We start from the raw sequence: 20151 nt of genomic DNA, 5'->3' as shown, positions 1-20151 counted from the left end.
ACTGCAACAGTTACACGTCTAAATAATGTTCTGATGTTGACCGCTATACTCTGTATCTAAATCATCTCACCATTACAGTTGCAATACGATTATGTGCCATGTGATTATTTATTAGACCTCCTGAGCGAATTTAAGACGTCGTAAGTTTAGGTCTCGCAATTCAACAAAAATAAGAGCGTCAATGACAAAAAAAGCTCAGCAGTTGCCGAAAATACATCCAAACATGAATCCACAACGACGCCGAGACGAACGAGCTCGACGAGCTGGCGGTGTGTTCAGACGAGCGACAACCGTTAACCCGGCAGCTCGCTAGCCGAACCTTTCCTCTTACCTTTTCTCTCTCGCTCGACGTTGATGTTGCAACTTCGTCCCTTGCGAACCGAACTGAAGCTAGTGGGCTAGCCGGAGCGCTAGCTGCAGCCCCGTGTCTCCATCCCGCGACCACGCCGTCGCTGCGCGGAGACACACAACTTCACTAGTCGGTTGTCCAGCTAACACGCTAGCCCGTTAACCAGACCACAGGGAACTAGCGAGCACTTAGTTCAGGGGCCACCAATTGTAGCTATATTACGAACCGTTGACCCAACATGAGATCTACTTAACGAGACGATATAGAAAAAGTGTTGTTGTAACAGACGATTAATTGCTAGGTGTGGGTTTCTCGCTTTAACATAACGTTATTGGAGGATTAAAACCATGATCTAACTAGGTTAGCTAGCTACAGTTAGTGAAATGTGTTGTTCCCCCCCCCCCCGAAAAAAAGTAACGTAGACAACGACGTTCTTCCTTTATGCGTCTGAATTGAATACACAAAACACTCAGAAAACGAGATTATGAATGTCATGTAGGCTATACTTTTCTTACGTTTTGTCAAAATAGGGAGTTGGGGCGTAATAAAATTAAATAGCGGTCCATTAACAGGCATCCAGCTGCTCCTGCATACAGTTGTTCATGAGAGATGGCAGGAAATGCCATTGGAGTTAAGAGCACTCCAAACAGCTACATAATAAACGCGGGCAGGAGTACGGAACTGGATTCACTAGAGATGTGTTTGTTTTTCTTTAGCATATTACTAACCCATTTTACGTGTTGTAAAAAGCAATTCCTTGTGAAATATCCATTTATCTATCGATTCAAATGTCCAATGAGCTACACAAGGCTTCCAGCGAAAGACGACGTTTCGGACGATTTGTTCATACGGAGATATTCAAAATTGTAGCCCTTCATGAATATATATATACAAATATATACAACTACAATTTTGAATATATATATATATATATATATATATATATATATATATATATATATATATATATATATATATATATATATATACATACATAAATATAGTGCTTCTGAATTATATATATATATATATATATATATATATATATATATATATATATATATATATATATATATATATAAAATTAGAGGAGTATATGGAGTATATATATATATATATATATATATATATATATATATATATATATATATAGGGGGGAGTGGGGTGATTTGTGCCAGGGGGGAAGTTCTAGGGAACCAGAGAAGAAATTGGTTATGTGACCACACATTTTTGAAAAAACATTCATTTTACTCATCCTGCAAAGAAGAGAGCCTCATTGCATGAGAGGAAAGCACATTTAATTTCAAAAAACTGTTTTTTGCCTTTCAAAGTAAAATTCCTATGATCAAGGATTTTTGATTGTTGTGTCCGAACAGTTATAGAGACGTATGAAAATATTTTACACATGTTTTAGTGCTTTGGTAAGCTACACTATGAGTCTATGCAGCTAGCATGATGTTAGCCCAAAACTACTGAATGATGCATTTTTTCCCAAATGGTGGGGTTGGGGTGATTTGTGCCATAGGGCCTGGGGTAAGTTGTGCCAGTGGCAGACCCACTTATCAATATTTTAAACATATTGTTTTTTTTTGTAATTGTACATTGTATTCTTATATTTAATCACTTAAACTATGTGACATTCTTAATTTTAGACCCAAAATATAAATAGACCATCATGCCACGGAGTTATAAGAGGAAGACATGCAGGGCATCCACTCCTCTGGAGGACATGAACAGAGCAGTGAAAGAGGTGGAGAAGGGAAGTCTATTGGTCAGGTGGCGAGGGAGATGAGCATATGCAGGATGTCATTAAAACAATACATGGAGAAGAAAAAGATAGATGGAAAAGAAATAGGATATAAAAGAACTGGACTTATTTAAAGCGTATAGCTTCAACTTATGCAAATGTAAATGTAAACTGCAATGGATCAATAAGGGAAAAATTAAGATATATGCCAATTATGCTAAAAAAAACTTAATATTTGCTACTGTTTTTGTTTCATTTTGTTCTGAAGCGCTAGGCCTTGTTTAAGAAAATTTATCTTTTGTGTGCTCATGTGGCACAATAGGCTTGTAGAAAATTGGCCTTTGATGTTGTAAAGTAACTTTAAATAAACCTTAAATTAGTAATTTTGTATTGAATTTGTCTAGCTTTTATATAGCATTCCAGTTCTTGAGATCAAAATATATTGTTTTACTTCAGTAATCAATGGCACAACTTACCCCGCACTGGGGGCAAGTTGTGCCACGAGACCACTTTTTTTCAAAAAGCTGAATTTCTTATATACTATATTTCACATCCAAAGTGACTGATTCCAGGGATGCCCCACATCCTGAAATATATGTACATATTCTAGTTGGAAGCATTACTGTCATAGTCTCACTTTAAAGTCACTTTAAGTAAAAACTGGTACAACTCACCCCACTCTCCCATATATATATATACACTCCTCTAATTCCGGTTATTAATTCAGAAGCACTTTGCTTGCACAGCTGACGAAGGACCACACACACACACACACACACACATATATATATATATATATATATATATATATATATATATATATATATATATATATATATATATATATATATATATATATATATACAGGACTGTCTCAGAAAATTAGAATATTGTGATAAAGTGCTTTATTTTCCGTAATGCAATAAAAAAAATGAAATGTCATACATTGTGGATACATTACAAATCAACTGAAATATTGCAAGCCTTTAATTGTTTTAATATAGCTGATTATGGCGTACAGCTTAAGAAAACTCAAAAATCCTATCTCAAAATATTAGAATATCTTGAAAAAGTATCCTAGTAGGCTATTCAACTAATCACTTGAATCGTCTAATTAACTCGAAACACCTGCAAGTGTTTCCTGAGCCTTGAAAAACACTCAGCTTGGTTCAGTAAACTAAATCTCAAGTATGGGGAAGACTGCTGATCTGACTGCTGTCCAGAGGACCATCATTGACACCCTCCATCAGGAGGGTAAGAAACAAAAAGAAATTTCTCAAAGAGCAGGCTGTTCACAGAGTGCAGTTTCAAAGCACATTCACAAAAAGTCTGTTGGAAGGGGGAAATGTGGCAGGAAACGCTGCACAACCAAGAGGGATGACCGCAGCCTTAACAACATTGTGAAGAAGAGCCGCTTCCAGAATTTGGGGGAGCTTCAAAGACAGTGGACTGAAGCTGGAGTCCAGGTATCAAAAGCCACTGTTCACAGACGTGTCCGGGAAATGGGCTACAATAGCCGTATTCCCATGGTCAAGCCACTTCTGAACTCAAGACAACGGAAGAAGCGTCTGACTTGGGCTATGGAAAAGAAGCACTGGACAGTTGCAGAGTGGTCCAAAGTCCTCTTTTCAGACGAAAGCAAGTTTTGTATGTCATTTGGTAGTCAAGGCGCCAGAGTCTGGAGAAAGGCTGGAGAGGAGCAAAATCCAAGTTGCTTGAAATCCAGTGTGAATTTCCCACAGTCAGCGATGGTTTGGGGAGCCATGTCAGCTGCTGGTGTTGGTCCACTGTGTTTTATCAAGTCCAGAGTAAATGCAGTTGTGTACCAAGAGATTTTAGAGCACTACATGCTTCTATCTGCTGAAAAGCTCTATGGAGATGATGCTTTCATTTTCCAGCATGATCTGGCACCTGCCCACAGTGCCAAAACCACCAGTAACTGGTGTACTGACCATGGCATTGCTGTTCTTGATTGGCCTGCCAATTCCCCTGACCTGAACCCCATAGAGAATTTGTGGGGTATTGTGAAGAAGAAGATGAAAGACACCAGACCCAATAATGCAAATGAGCTAAAGGCCGCTATTGAAGCATCCTGGTCATCCATAACACCTCAGCAATGCCACAGGCTGATTGCCTCCATGCCACGCCGCATTGATGCAGTAATCTGTGCAAAAGGATTCCCAACTAAGTACTGAGTGCATTAATGGACATTTTCAAATGTTTGATTTTGTTTTGCTGTTATATTTTTTATTTTTTTACTTGGTCTGAGGAAATATTCTAATATTTTGAGATAGGATTTTTGAGTTTTCTTAAGCTGTACGCCATAATCAGCTATATTAAAACAATTAAAGGCTTGCAATATTTCAGTTGATTTGTAATGTATCCACAATGTATGACATTTCATTTTTTTTTATTGCATTACGGAAAATAAAGCACTTTATCACAATATTCTAATTTTCTGAGACAGTCCTGTATACTGTATATAGTTTATATTTGATTTATATTGATATTTACAGTTAAATAATTCAGCAGTATTTCGCAAAATTTTTAATGTTTTACAGAACCATTTGGTGGTAATTGTTGAAAAACAATTACCACAAAACTTTTCTTGTTCTCTGTTCCACTTAAGACAAATGACTCTATTTATTGGCCACTTAGCATTTTGTCTAACTTAGCTCACCTAAGGTAAATTTGTGAGAAAGTCAATAGAGCTCATAGTGGACTTCAGAGAGCACAATATGGCTCAGTCTACCATCAACATCAATGGCTCTCTTGTGGAAGTCATTAATAGCTTCACATTTCTGGGTGTTCAGCTGCCAGACTCAGTATCATGTCCTCAATATATCCTCAGAAAAGCACAACATATATTTAAAAGAGCTTTGGGATGAACATTCCCATATTGTTGTACCTTTACCACTGTGCAATAGAAAGTGTGTGGCCTGGACACATCACAGCCTGGTCCGGGAACACGAACACACACAATCTCAGAGATCTACAGAGGACAAGCAGAACTGCATCCAAGATTGTATTAATCTTCCTTCACAGAAAATCTACAAGACACAATCCAGGATGAGGGCACTATCACCATGGACACCTCACATCCAGCCCATGCTCTGGTCCTCTGTCTTCCATCTGGTTGATGGTACAGATGCATTGCAACTCGTACCACCTGCTTTAAGGTTTTTCTCCCCAGGCCATCAGACTTCCCAGCAGTAAGTGTTGACTGATGTATGTCGGTCTCTCTCACTGCCTCAGACTTTTGTAAACTTTTTATTGTATAGTAATCCATCATGTTTCAGCTCATTCAATACACTCCACACATCGCTATTGCTCTGTATACACTTAAAGCTGTTCAACTGGTATAAATTACTATGTAATTACATACATATTGCAAAGAGCAATTGCATAAAACTACTATTATATATTTTAAATATATAAATGTTTCCTCTTATGTATATGTCTTTTTAAAATACATGTCTTACAGTTCATTGTTCCTTTCCCCATTTAATCCTTCTTTATTTCCATTTGGTCAGAAATAGAATAGTCTTACATGCCTGTAAGTTTATACTAGCATAGCACAAGATCTTTGCTACAATAGTTTGTATCAAATTGCATATGATGATAATGAACTTGACTCATCAAGCTACATTTCTCCACTTTGTTAATCACAACAAAAAGTACAAAAGGCTTATGAGATCCGTTTTTGAACTTATTTTTTACTTGTATTAAATCCTATTTCAGCATATAAGACAGGTTCTCACATGCACAATTATTTCCAAACTGTTCAACAGGGAAATAAACCGGCTAAGAATGATACATATAATCCAATATTCCAATGTTAAAAAATAAATGGCTATGGTATATTCCTGAATGTTCTCATGGCAGCTTAATGCAATAAAGTTTTCATATTGCCTTATTGCCATGAGGGGAAACAGAAACAGAAAATCCACAATTTAATTAAACACTTTAAATGAACAGTTACATCAAAATACAGGATAGCTATTTATCCTAATGATTTTACATTCATTTAATAAGTATTGCACAAATTGTCCAAATCATAACAGTATTGACAGTATTCAAAAGATAGTCAGCCTGTATAGGCTCATCAGCATTGTGTATTGTAAAACCAATATGCATTGGTAATCAAAATTGCACAAACATTTCAGTGCCAAATAAAAAAATACATAAAAAAATATACATATTTAAGGCATTTCTTTACATTTCAAGTACCTTAATTACAAGTCTTGTTTAATTATTTGGTATAAATGTTCGATCATATATTAACAGAGAAAGACCAATTTATGCTGTGCATCACTATAGAAGCTTCACTGAAATAACACATTTAACTCCTTCACAGCATTAAAGTACACAGCAAGTACTTGTATACAACACATACTCATGATTTCCAGTAAGCTAATCAGTCAATTGGCAGAGAATGAAGGGAGACTCCCAGTGGTAGAAGAGTTCAAATACAGGCTTGTTCAAATAAAAGTTAGTATATAGGTTATTGATTACAGGCTACAAGAATTAGACTTACCACTTCACTAGATTAATTTTCGTTCTGCTATAGAATGTCAGCATGCTCAACCTGGTCAAAAGTTGGCAATATATGTGTGCTCCAATTTTAGATCTAGCATCATATATGCTTAATCTGAGATTATTTTCACATGTGACTCTCATAATATGACTGTATGGTTACTTTGAATTCCATATTTTTACTTGTGTGTGTGTGAGACCTACAGTTCTTTTTGCATGTACTAGCAAATCAAGTATATGGCATCCATAACATTTCTAAATAATTTATTTTATATAAAATTATCTACAAATCTCTACTGCCATATTTTCCCTGACCACTCTTACTTCCCTTGGAAAGACAGTTCTGCTGTGGCTTTTGGTCACATCTGTATAGTAACAAAGAAACCATTTCACGTACATGGTGTGTATAGTAACAAAGAATCCATACCACTGCTGGTCTCTATAGCTGTAGTCAAGAATTGAACTGCAAGATTATATGAAGCAAGTATCAAAAATGTTGGACAAATTTATTTTCAAATAAAGAAATATGTGGTCCATAGTGACCACTGTGTTAGGAAGCTGAAAATAATTTCACAAATAAGAAAAGAAATTTAAATTAAGTTAAATTAAAATGTGCTAAAGAACTGAAGTCTAAAACATAACTTAAAATAACATAAATAGCATAGATAAAATGTTTTTTCATGGTTTTCCAACCAAGTATAAAAACTATACAAATGTTTATATCTGTCCATTTAATTTGCTCATCATTTCGGAAAATGAAAATCTCATGAGGAGTAAAGCCTGAGACTAGTTCCATTCTAAAATGCAAAATATTTGCATATCAGTGCCTTATAGTTTGAGATCAAAATGCTTAATGTGTGTAAAAAAAGTTTTACAGGAAGCTCATTTTCTGCTAAACCTCAACAATACGTAAAATTGGCATTTATTGCATATTATTATTAAAATATCTACATGTCAGACACTTGTTACATCAATTTGCATAACAACTCACATAGATTGTACAAAACTTGATTTCCCCAAAACTATGATGCTTAGGTGACTGTTCTTTGATTCCATCTTTAGTGGATGTCTTTGCTGTTACAAGTTTCCATAGACACTGAATGCCGCTGCATTTTGATAAATCAAGTCCACATTGGTCCCTAATCTGGATTTGATGATATCCACAGCGCACTGATTCAGGAATACGTATTGGTCCTGTGGATGGATGACAACACAATTTGAAAAGCTGCATGCTGTCTAAGATCAGCATTCATCGAAGTGTGAAAAAGAGATGCATGTAATCAAATCTATTTATTCTATATTGGATGTGTGTTTGTTTTATTTTGTCTCATACCTCTGTCTGTACCATTAGTGGTCGGTGCATGCGCATGCTATGAACAATTCCATAAATGTCTACCATGCTTTCTCTCTCAATCTGGAAGATCAGGTGGTCAAGGGCAATAAAAGTCCCAGTCCTGCCCACACCAGCACTATTGAAGTGAAGATTTTAAACAATAAAAAAGTTCGATTTTTTTGTAAGAGGTAGCCACTTAAATTATTATTCTTAGTGATTATGAAAGAACATTTAAAGAAGCTAGCTATAACCACAAAGGAATTTAATTTTAAAAAGTAAATATTGTTAAGTTAATTACAAGAAAGTACTTCAGACATCTGGGGTACATACCAATGGCTTAGTATCTGATTTGAGAAATCATTGGGTAAAGGTTTAAAACTCACCTGCAGTGCACAATGGTGGGGGAATGGCGGGAGTAGCGGTCCATGTGCTCTCTCACCAGATGTCTGAAGTTAATGAGCACCTCCGTGGTCTCTGGCACGCCGTGATCAGGCCAGGCCGTGAAGTGGAAGTGACGCACCTCACGAGACTCAGCCGTCTTCACCTAAGACAGCGCTCAAGTTTAGGTCTGACATGCGATTCTTAGTTGTTTCTGGTCACATAGCACCAAATAAGAAGCACAAGACCACGAGATATTGGAACAGAAGAGTCTGATGTAAATACCGTCCATATGTGAATAGTCTTACATTCTTAATGGTGAAGTCTCTGATTGTCCAGTCCTCCAGGGTAATTTCTGATGTACTTGTCACAATAATGTTATTGTACAGCTTGGTCTCGGACGGCCAGTATTTCTCACACTTAACCTAAAGAATTATTATTAATATGAAATGCAATCAGTTAGAGGTGAACTGTAACATTTATGCTCAGCCTACTAAAAACAACGATTTTTAAAAGCAGTATGCTACTTGATAAGAAATAGACAAGATCCTAACGAAGCAATCTAGGATGAACAGCTTTTCATTAGTCTTGTAATAAACAGTGTGCTCCATAAACATTGAACCAAACTCACACGCCCTTGTTCGTTGCACTTAGTCAGCATCACGATGGTGTGGACATGCTTTTCCCAAATCATCCTCCAGAACTCATTCACAGTGACAGGAAGTGGGCCCTGAGCAGCTATATACTCCTTCTTCGAGTTGTAACCCTGAACAAACATTCATTTCAACATCCGGCAAGTCCGCAGTATCATTCAGAACAAAACACCAGTAGTTGACTACAGTTCCACTATGTGGAATTTGGATTTCTTCTGAGATAATGCCTAGCAAATATGTGTGAACCAGCAAACTAGCTGCTTTAAAATGTGCAGGAGTGCGTGGTGAATATATGAACAAAAGAAAAACTTTTCTAAAGTTGTAAAGAAAAATGAAAGATTTACAAAAATCAAAATGCAAGTTGAGTAAGAAAAGAAGTATTCATTTTTAATTACATTCAGGTAATTTTTATATTATTAATATATTATCTTATAGTAGTGCTTATATTGCTTAGATGTTGAACATAATGACTTTCAACTTCTGCCATTTTGTGTGGGAAACATTAAAGACAAAATCACAATAGACACATACTGACTGCATGCTTGCTGAGCACTTCATATTTTTGAATGAAGTTGAATATGAAGTTCTAATTAACTAAGTAGTTGTTAAAGAAGTAGTAGGAACATCTAAATTTAATTAGATGTTCTAATTTACTTATTATTATTATTATTATTATTATTATTATTATTATTATTATTATTATTATTATCTAATGTTAATTAGATGTAAAAGTAAAAGTCAACTCACTGGAATGTAGTTTGCATTGATGTAATCATCAAACGTGCTGCCCTGTATCGACAGCTTGACTCTAGAGAAATCATCTAAAAGTAATATAAAGTCACACAGATGCCTTTTGTGAAACATTTCACATAAGCACAATGCACCTTAGACTAGATTCACACAAAATCTGAAAAATACCATTAACAATTGAGTTAATAACACAAACAACCTAATAAAACCAAAAACAATAACAATAGTCCTGCTTGTATTTGTTTGCAAGTATGCTTACAAGGTAGAACATTATTGTAGCGATTCTTCCCCTTGTTCTCCAGGGCAAGGGCACTAATTTTGACTTGAGCAGTTCCAACAACTTTAAGATCCTACAAAAATAAGAGATGTTTTAAGGTGACATGTTCAAGCACACATCTTTTACATTACTTAGTTCTGATGTTCACTTATTGACTGTTCACACATCACAATCATTGTATTCCAATGGTTGTAAGAGTGACATCCATTGGCTTAAATTTCATCGTTGTATTGAAACGTCTTTCTTCAAATAATGCCATCCCTTTTTCTTATGTCACTAATACTACTTAAAAAAAACTGACAAAAGGATAACCTTGTTTTTTTCTATATTCAACAACAATGTAAGTATGCCATAGTTATAATATCCTCCACACCTCATACTCTTCAGCAAAGCCACAATTGGAATCTGCCTGCTGTTTCCTGAAGTAAGCTTCATAGTCCTCTACTCGCACAGGAATGCTACTGCATGACAGAAGATACACAGCAGTGACTCGTGTGACTCGTATAACAATTGGTGCATGTGTGATTGATTATTAAGTCATTGTGCATGAGGTTTAAGGAAGTGTTACTTACACTTTACTTCTATGGAAAGAGGAGAGAGTACAAATAGTTAGTTTGCAATAAAGATTTGCATACTCTTTCAAATGACCTTTTTTTGGTGTGCTATACATATGAAACCATAACACTGAAGGCTCACCTTAAGACATTAACAGGAATTTCCGTTTCGGTCTTCTTTGATCGCCTGAGATATGATGACAAAAACACAAAGAAATACTCAAAGGACAGTGCACCTTGAGGTGCTTAACTTGACAAATATAGACCTATAAACCTCCTTAAAAGAAATAAAAGTAAAAAAAAAACTTGGTAAAGTGGCCAGTGATATTTTTATAGCTGTATCCTGTTGTGTTAAAAATTAGTCCTGATTGAGAGGGATGTACGAGTATAATGAAAATATTGTGCTGTTGTACATAGTATTATGCTACACATAATCACAACCATTTACATTAGCTGATGCCCCTATACAGGGCGACTTACAAAAGCATTTTGTCATCTACTCATAGAAGTTGTCATAGCCAGTACATTAGGTAAGAGTTCAGGGTACTGTTGAACTAGAATACTGCTGAAAAGCAGGATTCAATGCTGATGACTACAACCCCTGGCAAAACGTATGGAATCACCAGTCTGGGTTGAGTACTCATTCAGACATTTTATTCTGTAGAACAAACTCAGATCAGAAACATGATGCAATAATAAGGTCATTCCAAAGTGCAACTTGTTGGCTTTCAGAAAAAAACATTGTTGAAACAAAGTAAATGATGAGTGACAAACAGTATTCTTCATCAATTTGATGCCAACTCTCTTTGATAGCAGTTGCCAGATCAGCTTTGTATGTCGGAGCCTTTTTGTGGACCATTTTTTTCAATTTCCACCACAGGTTTTCAATTGGGTTGAGATCTGGACTATTTGCAGGCCATGACATCGACTGAATGTGTCTTTCTGAATGCATTCCTTGGACTGTTTTTGCCATATGGCACGATGCATTGTCATCTTGGAAAATTATTTAATCATCTCCAAACATCTGTTCAATTGAAGGAATGAGAAAACTGTCCAAAATGTCAATGTAAACTTGTGCATTGATAGAAGAATGAACCACAGTCATCTCCTCAGTGCCTTTGCCTGACATGCAGCCCCATATCATCAAGGACTGTGGAAATTTGGATGTTTTCTTCAGGCAGTCCTCTTTATAAATCTCACTGGAACGGCACCAAACAAAAGTTCCAGCATCATCACCTTGTCCAATGCAGATTCTTGACTCATCACTGAAGTTAACTTTCATCTAGTCATGCACAATCCATGATTGCAGTCTTGTTCTTTTCTGTTTAGGTGTCAATAATGGTTTTCTTTTAGCTTTCCTGTATTGAAATCCCATTTCCTTTAGGTGATTTCTTATAGTTCGGTCACATATATTGGAAGTTTCACAATCCTCTCTTTTTTTTTTTCTTAAGAGACATTTCTCTTGTTGGAGCCGTGGTTCTTGCCACTCCACTTCGTCCAACAGCCCTCCAAGGTGTCATGACTGCAGGTGTTTTTAATTGCAGACTAACAAGCAGATCTAATTTGAGGCAGGTGTCCATTTAGGGAAAGGAAATTGGGTGTGTCCTTATTTTCTACCTCCAATTTGAATAATTCTATACTTTTTTCCTCAGAATTGAGTGATTCCAAATTTTTTCCCTGTGCTTGTTCAATAAAAGTAACATTTACTTTGTTTCCACAATGTTTTTTTTTTTTCTTTTAGTGTTTCTGAAAGCCAACACGTTGCACTTTGGAATGACCTTATTATTGCATCATGTTTTTGATCTGAGTTTGTTCTACAGAATAAAATGTCTGAACGAGTGCTCAACCCAGACTGGTGATTCCATACTTATTGCCAGGGGTTGTAGAAGTGTAAAATAAGCGTAGGCTCTATATCTTACAAATATCAAACAATACAAATACTGGTGTTACCCCACGTCCCTTCTTAATCAGAACCTCACCTTCAATTTCATATATATTTAACCCTTTATACTATACATACATCGCTGTTAATGACTAATGTGGGCACATCAACTGAAGGATTCTCTGCTCACCTCTTATTAATGAGGAATATCAGGATGATGACGATGATGATAACGAGAATTGTGATGGGCAGAATCAGCCAAAGAATTTGAGGGGGTTTTGAAACTGCGGAATTAAAAGGTGAAGTTTTTGATCAAACACTCAGGAGTTTCCTAATAGATTCCCTATTTTTAAGTGTTGGGACAAGGGAAAACTTTCCCTGGGAAAAGTATTATTTATTGTTAAAAGGATTAATTATTTTATTTGCTTTATTATTTTCTTTGAAAATAATGTCAAGTGTACCTTTTGTTTTTCTAGCCATGTGTCTATGTTTTGGTTCCCCATGTGTTTCTCCTGCCACTCCCAAGCCATTTGTAACCACTCCCCATAATTATCTTTCCCACCCGTTTCTACTTGTTTCCCTTGTTAGTCCAGAGTATTTAATCCTTGTTCTTTGTCTTGTTCAATGCTGGTTACTGAATGTATTGACTGCACGTATTCAAGTGAGTGTTATGAATTAGTCTGGTATCTTTTCTTATGTCTGTGTAAACTCTGCCTGTTTGTTATCTTCTAGTTAATGTTCTGTTTAGTCTGCCTGTTTAGTTTTCTTTTTGTCTACTTTATCATGAGTATCCGTGTTGGCTTGTTGAACCTGGACCGTGATCCCAACTCTGATTATGGATCTGCCCTTAATAAACCTGCTCTGCTCAGCACACTTGTCCGCCCCATCGCTCCATGGCGCCCCTGGTGTTACGCTGCCTTTTTTCCTGTTGTGGTTTGGTTTTAGGTACTGAGGGCTTAGTTTTTCTGAGTGGCATCTTTATTGGTTGATATAGCAACAATACCTACTTTCTACTTTTTGAAGTGACTGAGATTGGTTAAAGTTTATCTTGTATATCTTTGATTGTGATGTTAAAGGAGCCTCTCTCCTGTTGTGAATGGTTTATCTTGCCTCTAAATCCAGCTGACTAATTTTAGTTTGTGGAAAATACTTCTATTAAACAACTGTTTTATATAAATTCTACATTGGGAACTTCAGACCCTCCTGGTCTTTTTATACAGGTATTTTCAATTCCTTGGGTGATAGTCCCAAGGTGTCATTCTTTGATAAAAGAACTGCTAATGAAAATAGCCCTGCCACATAAGCACCGAGCTGATTTGATATTAAGGCTTGTAAAAATTATTTACCTGGATCCAGCAGTGTGACAAAAGGTGTGATGGAAAAAAATGAGTATGAGATGTCCACAAGTCCTCCAGTGATATGCAAGTAGGTGAAGATAACTAGTGCTGCCCTGCAAAGAGGCAAATAGGACAAATAGTGGTAGACCGCCAGGTAGATAGCCTGGATTACTTTTATTTGTGATTTTTAAAGCTTCTAAGTAGTATAATGACATACTTGTATTTCTTTTGAGCATCCAAAGGGCTATTTATATAACTTGTACCATTGATTCTACTAGTATCACCTATTTCAATCTCAATGTTTTCACTGCTTCTAGTAAGTTCATTTATCTTCAAAACTGTGAGATAAGGTGTCGTCTCATCTTCCCTCCAATCACTATAGTTTTTAGTCAGGAAACTGAGGGAGTTGTTGTCTGAAATTATTTTCAAAATATGAAAAACTGTTATCAGAAAAAAATCCATTGACCAATTTCCATTCTTTGCGAACAACAAAAAATGTAAGAAATCTTACCAGTGTCAGTTGACAGCAGAACACCGTAAGCTTCAATTGGTCCATTAGAGCTATTCAAAATACTGGAAACGAATTTAATAGTTACTTTCCTATCTGTGTCTCCTTCATGGGAATCCTTTATTACTGTTATATTGAAGGAAGGAGGAACTGGTGGATCTTGAAAGAGAAAGAAACGTAAGTGAATTTTATTTCTAGCATGTGTTAGATACTACTGGCTTCACAAAATAACTACCAATAATTACAAATATGATTTCTATGTAGCATGAAGCAGAAAACAATAACATCACATACGTGTAAATCCTGTTTTGCACATAAGATTCAATATCCCACTCTGACCACATCCGAGGGTTACAATACTCAGATTGTAATTCTTTGAGTATTGAAGGCCCTGGATATTGGAATTACAGACATTTGCACATGATTGAACAGAGTTCTGGGTTGCTCCATTGAGGGTAATATTAAATCCTTGGTTGGAGCCCAAGGGAGTCGTCCATGTAAGGTTCAGCAAAGCTGTATGATTTGGTCCTTGACAGTCGTAGTCATGAACAGGACTTGCGTCTTGAAGAATCAGATACAACAGTTACTACAAAATGTGTAAGACAATCACATAGTGACAGCACCAGGATGTGGAATGTGTACGATATTCTTGCCAAGCATCATTTCATTTCTGCATATGAATTTATGGTGCCCTACTGATACAGCTTCCAAAACTGTTCCTGGATACACTTTTGTCCGCTTTCAATAGTTCCTGGATACACTTTTTTTGTCCGCTTTTTGAAAGCGGAAAGTGTCCGCTTTAAAAAAAATTTCATCTAAAATATCTCATTTACCCTTAAATTTACCCAGTTTCCTAATCCAATAAAAAAATTAATAAAGAGTTAATTAATATAGGCATCATAGAAGTCAAATCTCTTCCCTTTGTGTCTGTGTTTGTCCCCTGCTCAAAGCACACCTCTCATCACAAGAGGAAGGCATCTTATTATATGTCTACTGAACTGCACAGAAAGATCCCATGCTTATTATAACATTTTCTTTTTGAAATGTTACATAATTGTCAGATCTGTATTGTATAATCTGCTAAATATAAGTAAAGAAAAATCTGCCAACAGTGAACAAGCACTAAATGATATTCTTATTTTAATTACTTGAAACTTACTTGTACATAAGGAAAGGTCAACGGACTTCCCTTCTGTTTCATTGTCAGCAGCAACAGCAGAGACTTGAAATGAGTAATTAAATCCAGGGGTGAGGTCAGTGATGTTAGCGGATGCTGCTATTGTAGTTTTATTGAGCATTCCACTGCCGTTAGTCCAGCGCACTCTGAAGAACAATTTCTCTCCTTCTGGATTAGTCCAGTTCAGAATCACAGATGATGATGTGATTTCCAAAGATCTGAGATTCTTGATTATGTCTGGCTCTGAGGCAAGAGATAAAATTGAAGTGGGGAGGATGTGTTAAAGAATTACCTTAGATATATAATGTGTTAAAATTATTTCACTCAAAAAATAAACAACCAGGAGGAAAAAAATTGAAAATTTAAATAGAGAACATAACAGAAATCAAAATAAAACTGGTAAATAGTGTCATTGTAATATGAGCAGGATGCTGAAACACGAGCAAATGGCAGAACGCTGTTTATTTAATGTATAGTAAAAATAGGATGTGCTGCACCAAACAAATAACAATAAACAAGTAATGTTATGTGACGAGAACAACTGGCGAGGGACAAAGACGAGTCACACACTTAAATACATTGACAACAAGTGGTGCAGCACATAACATCAACAAGACATATACATATACACACACACAAGTACATATATAGACATAGACAAATAAAACTACTAGTGGTGGGCCGTTAACAGCGTTCGTTAATTTGATACTCTTATCGGGCGATATAAAAATTATCGCCGTTAATCTATTCTTAAAATTGGGTTGGGAACTGGGTCAAAATGGGTAAGCAAACTATGATGACTTTCAACTTGATAGTTTAGCTCGGCTGTATTCCTAACCAAATTGCACAGTAGGGGCGAGAACGAGTTTTCAAACCTGTGAATTACAAATCGTACGTGTGTTTACATGGATGCAGACACGAAGTCGCCAGGTTTGCTTCATGGAAAATTCATTTTTAGGAACGTAAAGTGTTACCGGAGCGGAGCTCGGAGCGGTCGTTTTCTGCATGGTCCTAGCGCTAGGTTCGTCGCTATTTAAATATTTCTTTTTAACCGCTAAAACTGCAGAGGACCAAAACCGGCTTTTAAAAAAGTCCCCCCCAAATTACGTCCGTGAGGTTAAATGTACTAAATGTTGGCTTACATTTCAAATATCATGTTTAGCTGAATAAACATGTTATCAACCCCTTTTAATGTACAGTATGTAGGCTTACAAATTCATGTTTAACTGAATAAACCGTTGAACCATACCTGTCAAGTCCCGTATTTTACCGCTCTGTCCCGGCGTCATCCCGTATTTTTATTTTCCCGTTTTTTCAGTTTTCAATTGTTATTTTTTTTAAAGCATTCATGTGCCGCTCCAAACAGAATTCTGTCACTAGCCTCGCGAGAACTGCTACCCAGACTACTGCAGGTGGAAGTTCTCGCGAGGCTAGTGAGAGAATTCTGTTTGGCGTGGCACATGAATGCTTTAAAAAAAATAACAATTGAAAACTCGCGGGTTAAGTCACAATTGTAGTTCAAAACATATTTGGGGTGTTTTTTCTTCACTTTTTGCCACTCCAAAGATGTTTTCATCTATCCTACAGCCTCGATTGCAGCTATATGCAAATAACCGATTATGTAAATTAGGCGATGACGTCAGATACGGGAAATGCACCTTGTTTTTAAATACAAAACTTGACAGGTATGCGTTGAACACGAGTAGCCTACATTTTATTGAGCATGTTTTTTTTCTTCAAGTATCAAAGTAGAACAGCTTTCTCAAGCAGTCCAAAAAGCATTTTGGAAACAGGAGATGAGCCCCTGGTCTAATGCACCCTCTGTGTTAAGAAACCCTATCTCAAAAACTGACTTTTAGTCATTACTTGGGTAGCATGTATATGAGCCATTTTAATCTAGATTAATCTAGATTAATCTAGATTAATTTCAAGATTTCAGTGAGATTAATCTAGATTTAAAAAATTTATCTATGCCCACCCCTAAAAACTACACACACGGACATGCCTGAAGGTGTGCAATTAGAGCTATAACCCTGAAACTGCATTGTATGCCATCAATAAGGCAAAGAGCTATTAAAAGAGGTGTTAAAAATATATTGCATTAAAAGCTATACTGTATTAGTTCAAAAATACTGTACTGTAACATCTGTCATATCTGGAGCAAAAGATAGGAGCAAAACTGACCAGATTCTGCAGATTTCTCCTCTGCAACATACAAAGAATACGACCCTTCCTTTCACAGGAAGCTACTCAAGTGCTCGTGCAGTCTCTAGTAATCTCTAAGCTGGACTACTGCAATTCCCTACTTGCAGGTCTTCCTCTACGAGTCATCAGACATCTACAACTAATTCAGAATGCTGCAGCACGACTGGTCTTCAATCTCCCCAAGTTCTCACATGTGACTCCTCTGCTACGCTCTCTTCACTGGCTTCCAGTAGCGGCACACATCAGATATAAAACCTTGATGCTTGCTTACAAAGCCAAAAATGCACTGGCCCCTCCCTACATGATGTCCATGGTCAAAAGCCAATCCGTACAGCGAACACTCAGAACCTCAAGCTTGGCTCGACTTGAAACTCCATGCTTAAAGTCTCATGGAAGACAAAGCTCCAGACTATTCTCCGTCCTGGCTCCAAGATGGTGGAACGATCTTCCATTAGCTGCTAGGACTGCAGAGTCTATTGCTATCTTCAAGCATAGACTGAAGACCCATGTGTTTATTGAGTTCTTACCAGAGCACTAACTCAGCTGATAACACTTGCCGTTGTTCTTAAATTGTATGTCTGTCTATGGTTATTTGTGCTTCTTGGCAAAAGTCTTGCAAAATACTAGGTAATGACATTGTCTCCTGTAGTTTAGTACCTTGGTTCCCAACCTGGGGTCCTTCCGCGGAGCTCTAGCTTACGGAAGCCCTAAGAGGACGTACACTGCAACTTATTCTTAATTCATTTTCCTTAGATTTTTATTTTTTAATAATTGTTTTCCCGAAATCCCGAGATAATTAACTCGTTATAACGAGAAAACAACATTCGTTTTCCCGAAATCCCGAGATAATTAACTCGTTATAACGAGAAAACAACATTCGATTTCATGAAATCCCGAGATAATTAACTCGTTATAACGAGAAAACAACATTCGTTTTCCCAAAATCCCAAGAAAGGTATCCCTCGCTCATTACATGGATCCGCAGGATTGATTACCGCATCACATATTTGTTCAACCAAGGACTAACACAAGCTGTAATAGTATTGTGTTTAGCAGTAGAAGACGACACACACATTAGTGTCCATCATCTAAGAAGAATGTTGGCTAGGCTTCAGCTTTATCGCCGACGCAACTTCACTGATCCTGATGTAGTGGTTAACTACATCGCTGACCAGCTTCGAGGCCCTGGTCATCTGCATGGATACTGTTGGGAATTATATTTTAATCCCTTCATATTTTGTTTACAGTATTAATCAAGCAGCTTATCATAATCCTTATATACTTTGACTAGTCTTAAAGTATTAATCAAATTTCTTATATTAATCACTTTATATTTTGCTTACAATATAGTATTAATCAAATTGCTTGTTATCAAGAATGATTGGGAAAGTGCTTGTATGCTCATTCCCAGACTCTAGGTGCCTGCCGTTTTCTAAAAACAGGGTGTGTAAGAGCAGCCTCTGTAAGTCAATCTGACAAGCTCAGCAAGTGAAGACCTCGCTTCTAAAATAGAGAAAAAGCTGTAGGTTTAACATATGGAATGTACGTGCAACTCCTATGAGGGGGGCTCATACCCAGGCCACACTATATAGTAGCTACAGGATGAAAAGTGTCTCAGGTAGAGACCTGCACACAGAGCTACAGGGTAGAGTTGTTGGATTGTGTGTACTCTCTCCAGAGATCTCTGTTTTCTTATTTACTTTTAATAAAAGGTTAAAAGACAAGACTGGTAGTGTTTTCTCTTGCAATCAATGAACATGCTGCGCTAAGGTGAAAGAGGATCAAAGCGCGACAGTTACCATGTGAGTGAGACCAGCAATGGGAATCAGAATTTCATACAATAACAAATAAAAAAAAACAAATAAAATATCTCTGGAAAACGCTTGTTGTTTTCTCGTTTTAACGAGTTAATTATCTCGGGATTTCGGGAAAACGATTATTAAAAAAATAAAATCTGAGGAAAGCGAATTAAAAATAAGTTGCAGTGTACGTCCTCTTAGGGCTTCCGTACTAGCTGCTTTGATGTTATAAAATATTTTTGAGTATTTTTTTAATACACACATTGAATTCTCTACTACTGCAATGTTTATCAATTAAATTAAATATTCAGGTCCACAATTAAATAATATTTAGCTATTTATGACAAACAACTTTTTCACCTCTGAAACTCTAATTTGCTAGCTAAATAAGCTAGGGCTGCGGCACCACATCACGCAGACACGCCGTACTCTTTTTGCTATTCAGCTGGACGAGACAACAACAGTGGCAGACGAGGCCGTGCTCATCGTGTATGTACAATACATTGATAACGATGAGTTGAAGCAAGATATCCTCATGTCTACAAATCTAGAAACAACAACGAAAGGCGAGGATATATTCTTGGCTGTTAGACTCCTATCCCTCTTCCAACAATCTGCCTTATCAACATCTGGTTGCATGTTGCACAGACGGGGCAGCAGCGATGA

At 36.7% G+C, this 20151-nt stretch overlaps 3 protein-coding genes across 11 annotated transcripts in view; all 3 read right to left on the bottom strand.

Annotated features, from left to right (window-relative positions):
* The window catches only part of osbpl5 (oxysterol binding protein-like 5), a 30899-nt gene extending 29901 nt beyond the window's left edge, over positions 1–998 (bottom strand). Inside the window, exons 1-2 of one of the 3 annotated variants that reach the window (XM_077005677.1) lie at positions 865–989; positions 332–452 (exon numbers count right to left, since the gene is read on the bottom strand). Coding sequence is in view for 1 of the 3 variants with exons in the window: in XM_077005676.1 (XP_076861791.1) it covers positions 865–925 (61 nt within the window). In the remaining 2 variants the exon portion in view is untranslated. Of the gene's footprint in view, positions 1–331; positions 728–864 lie in introns of those variants that run through there. The other 2 variants (XM_077005676.1, XM_077005678.1) reach the window with 2 other exon arrangements.
* A 4794-nt stretch (positions 999–5792) lies between these two features.
* LOC143514457 (receptor-type tyrosine-protein phosphatase eta-like) lies at positions 5793–10552 on the bottom strand (the record flags this gene model as incomplete). Its single annotated transcript, XM_077005675.1, has 8 exons — positions 5793–7826; positions 7966–8101; positions 8349–8509; positions 8652–8768; positions 8975–9109; positions 9744–9817; positions 10006–10096; positions 10397–10552. Coding segments are annotated over 8 exons (987 nt in total), but the record flags the coding sequence as incomplete, so codon positions are not given.
* Positions 10536–20151, bottom strand: part of ptprjb.2 (protein tyrosine phosphatase receptor type Jb, tandem duplicate 2) — a 52044-nt gene continuing 42428 nt past the window's right edge. For 6 of the 7 annotated variants that reach the window (XM_077005664.1, XM_077005667.1, XM_077005668.1 and 3 more), the window contains 7 exons: positions 15464–15724; positions 14599–14865; positions 14308–14463; positions 14014–14209; positions 13806–13909; positions 12650–12743; positions 10536–10764 (listed from right to left, as the gene is read on the bottom strand). In XM_077005664.1, coding sequence (XP_076861779.1) covers positions 10716–10764; positions 12650–12743; positions 13806–13909; positions 14014–14209; positions 14308–14463; positions 14599–14865; positions 15464–15724 — 1127 coding nt within the window. In that variant the 3' untranslated portion in view covers positions 10536–10715. The remainder of the gene's footprint in view (positions 10765–12649; positions 12744–13805; positions 13910–14013; positions 14210–14307; positions 14464–14598; positions 14866–15463; positions 15725–20151) is intronic. The other variant, XM_077005665.1, reaches the window with a different exon arrangement.

Source organism: Brachyhypopomus gauderio, chromosome 5 (assembly GCF_052324685.1).
Source record: "Brachyhypopomus gauderio isolate BG-103 chromosome 5, BGAUD_0.2, whole genome shotgun sequence".
Classification (NCBI taxonomy): domain Eukaryota; kingdom Metazoa; phylum Chordata; class Actinopteri; order Gymnotiformes; family Hypopomidae; genus Brachyhypopomus; species Brachyhypopomus gauderio.
Note: the sequence above shows the minus strand (reverse complement) of the source record. Positions and strands in the feature narration are given on the sequence as shown.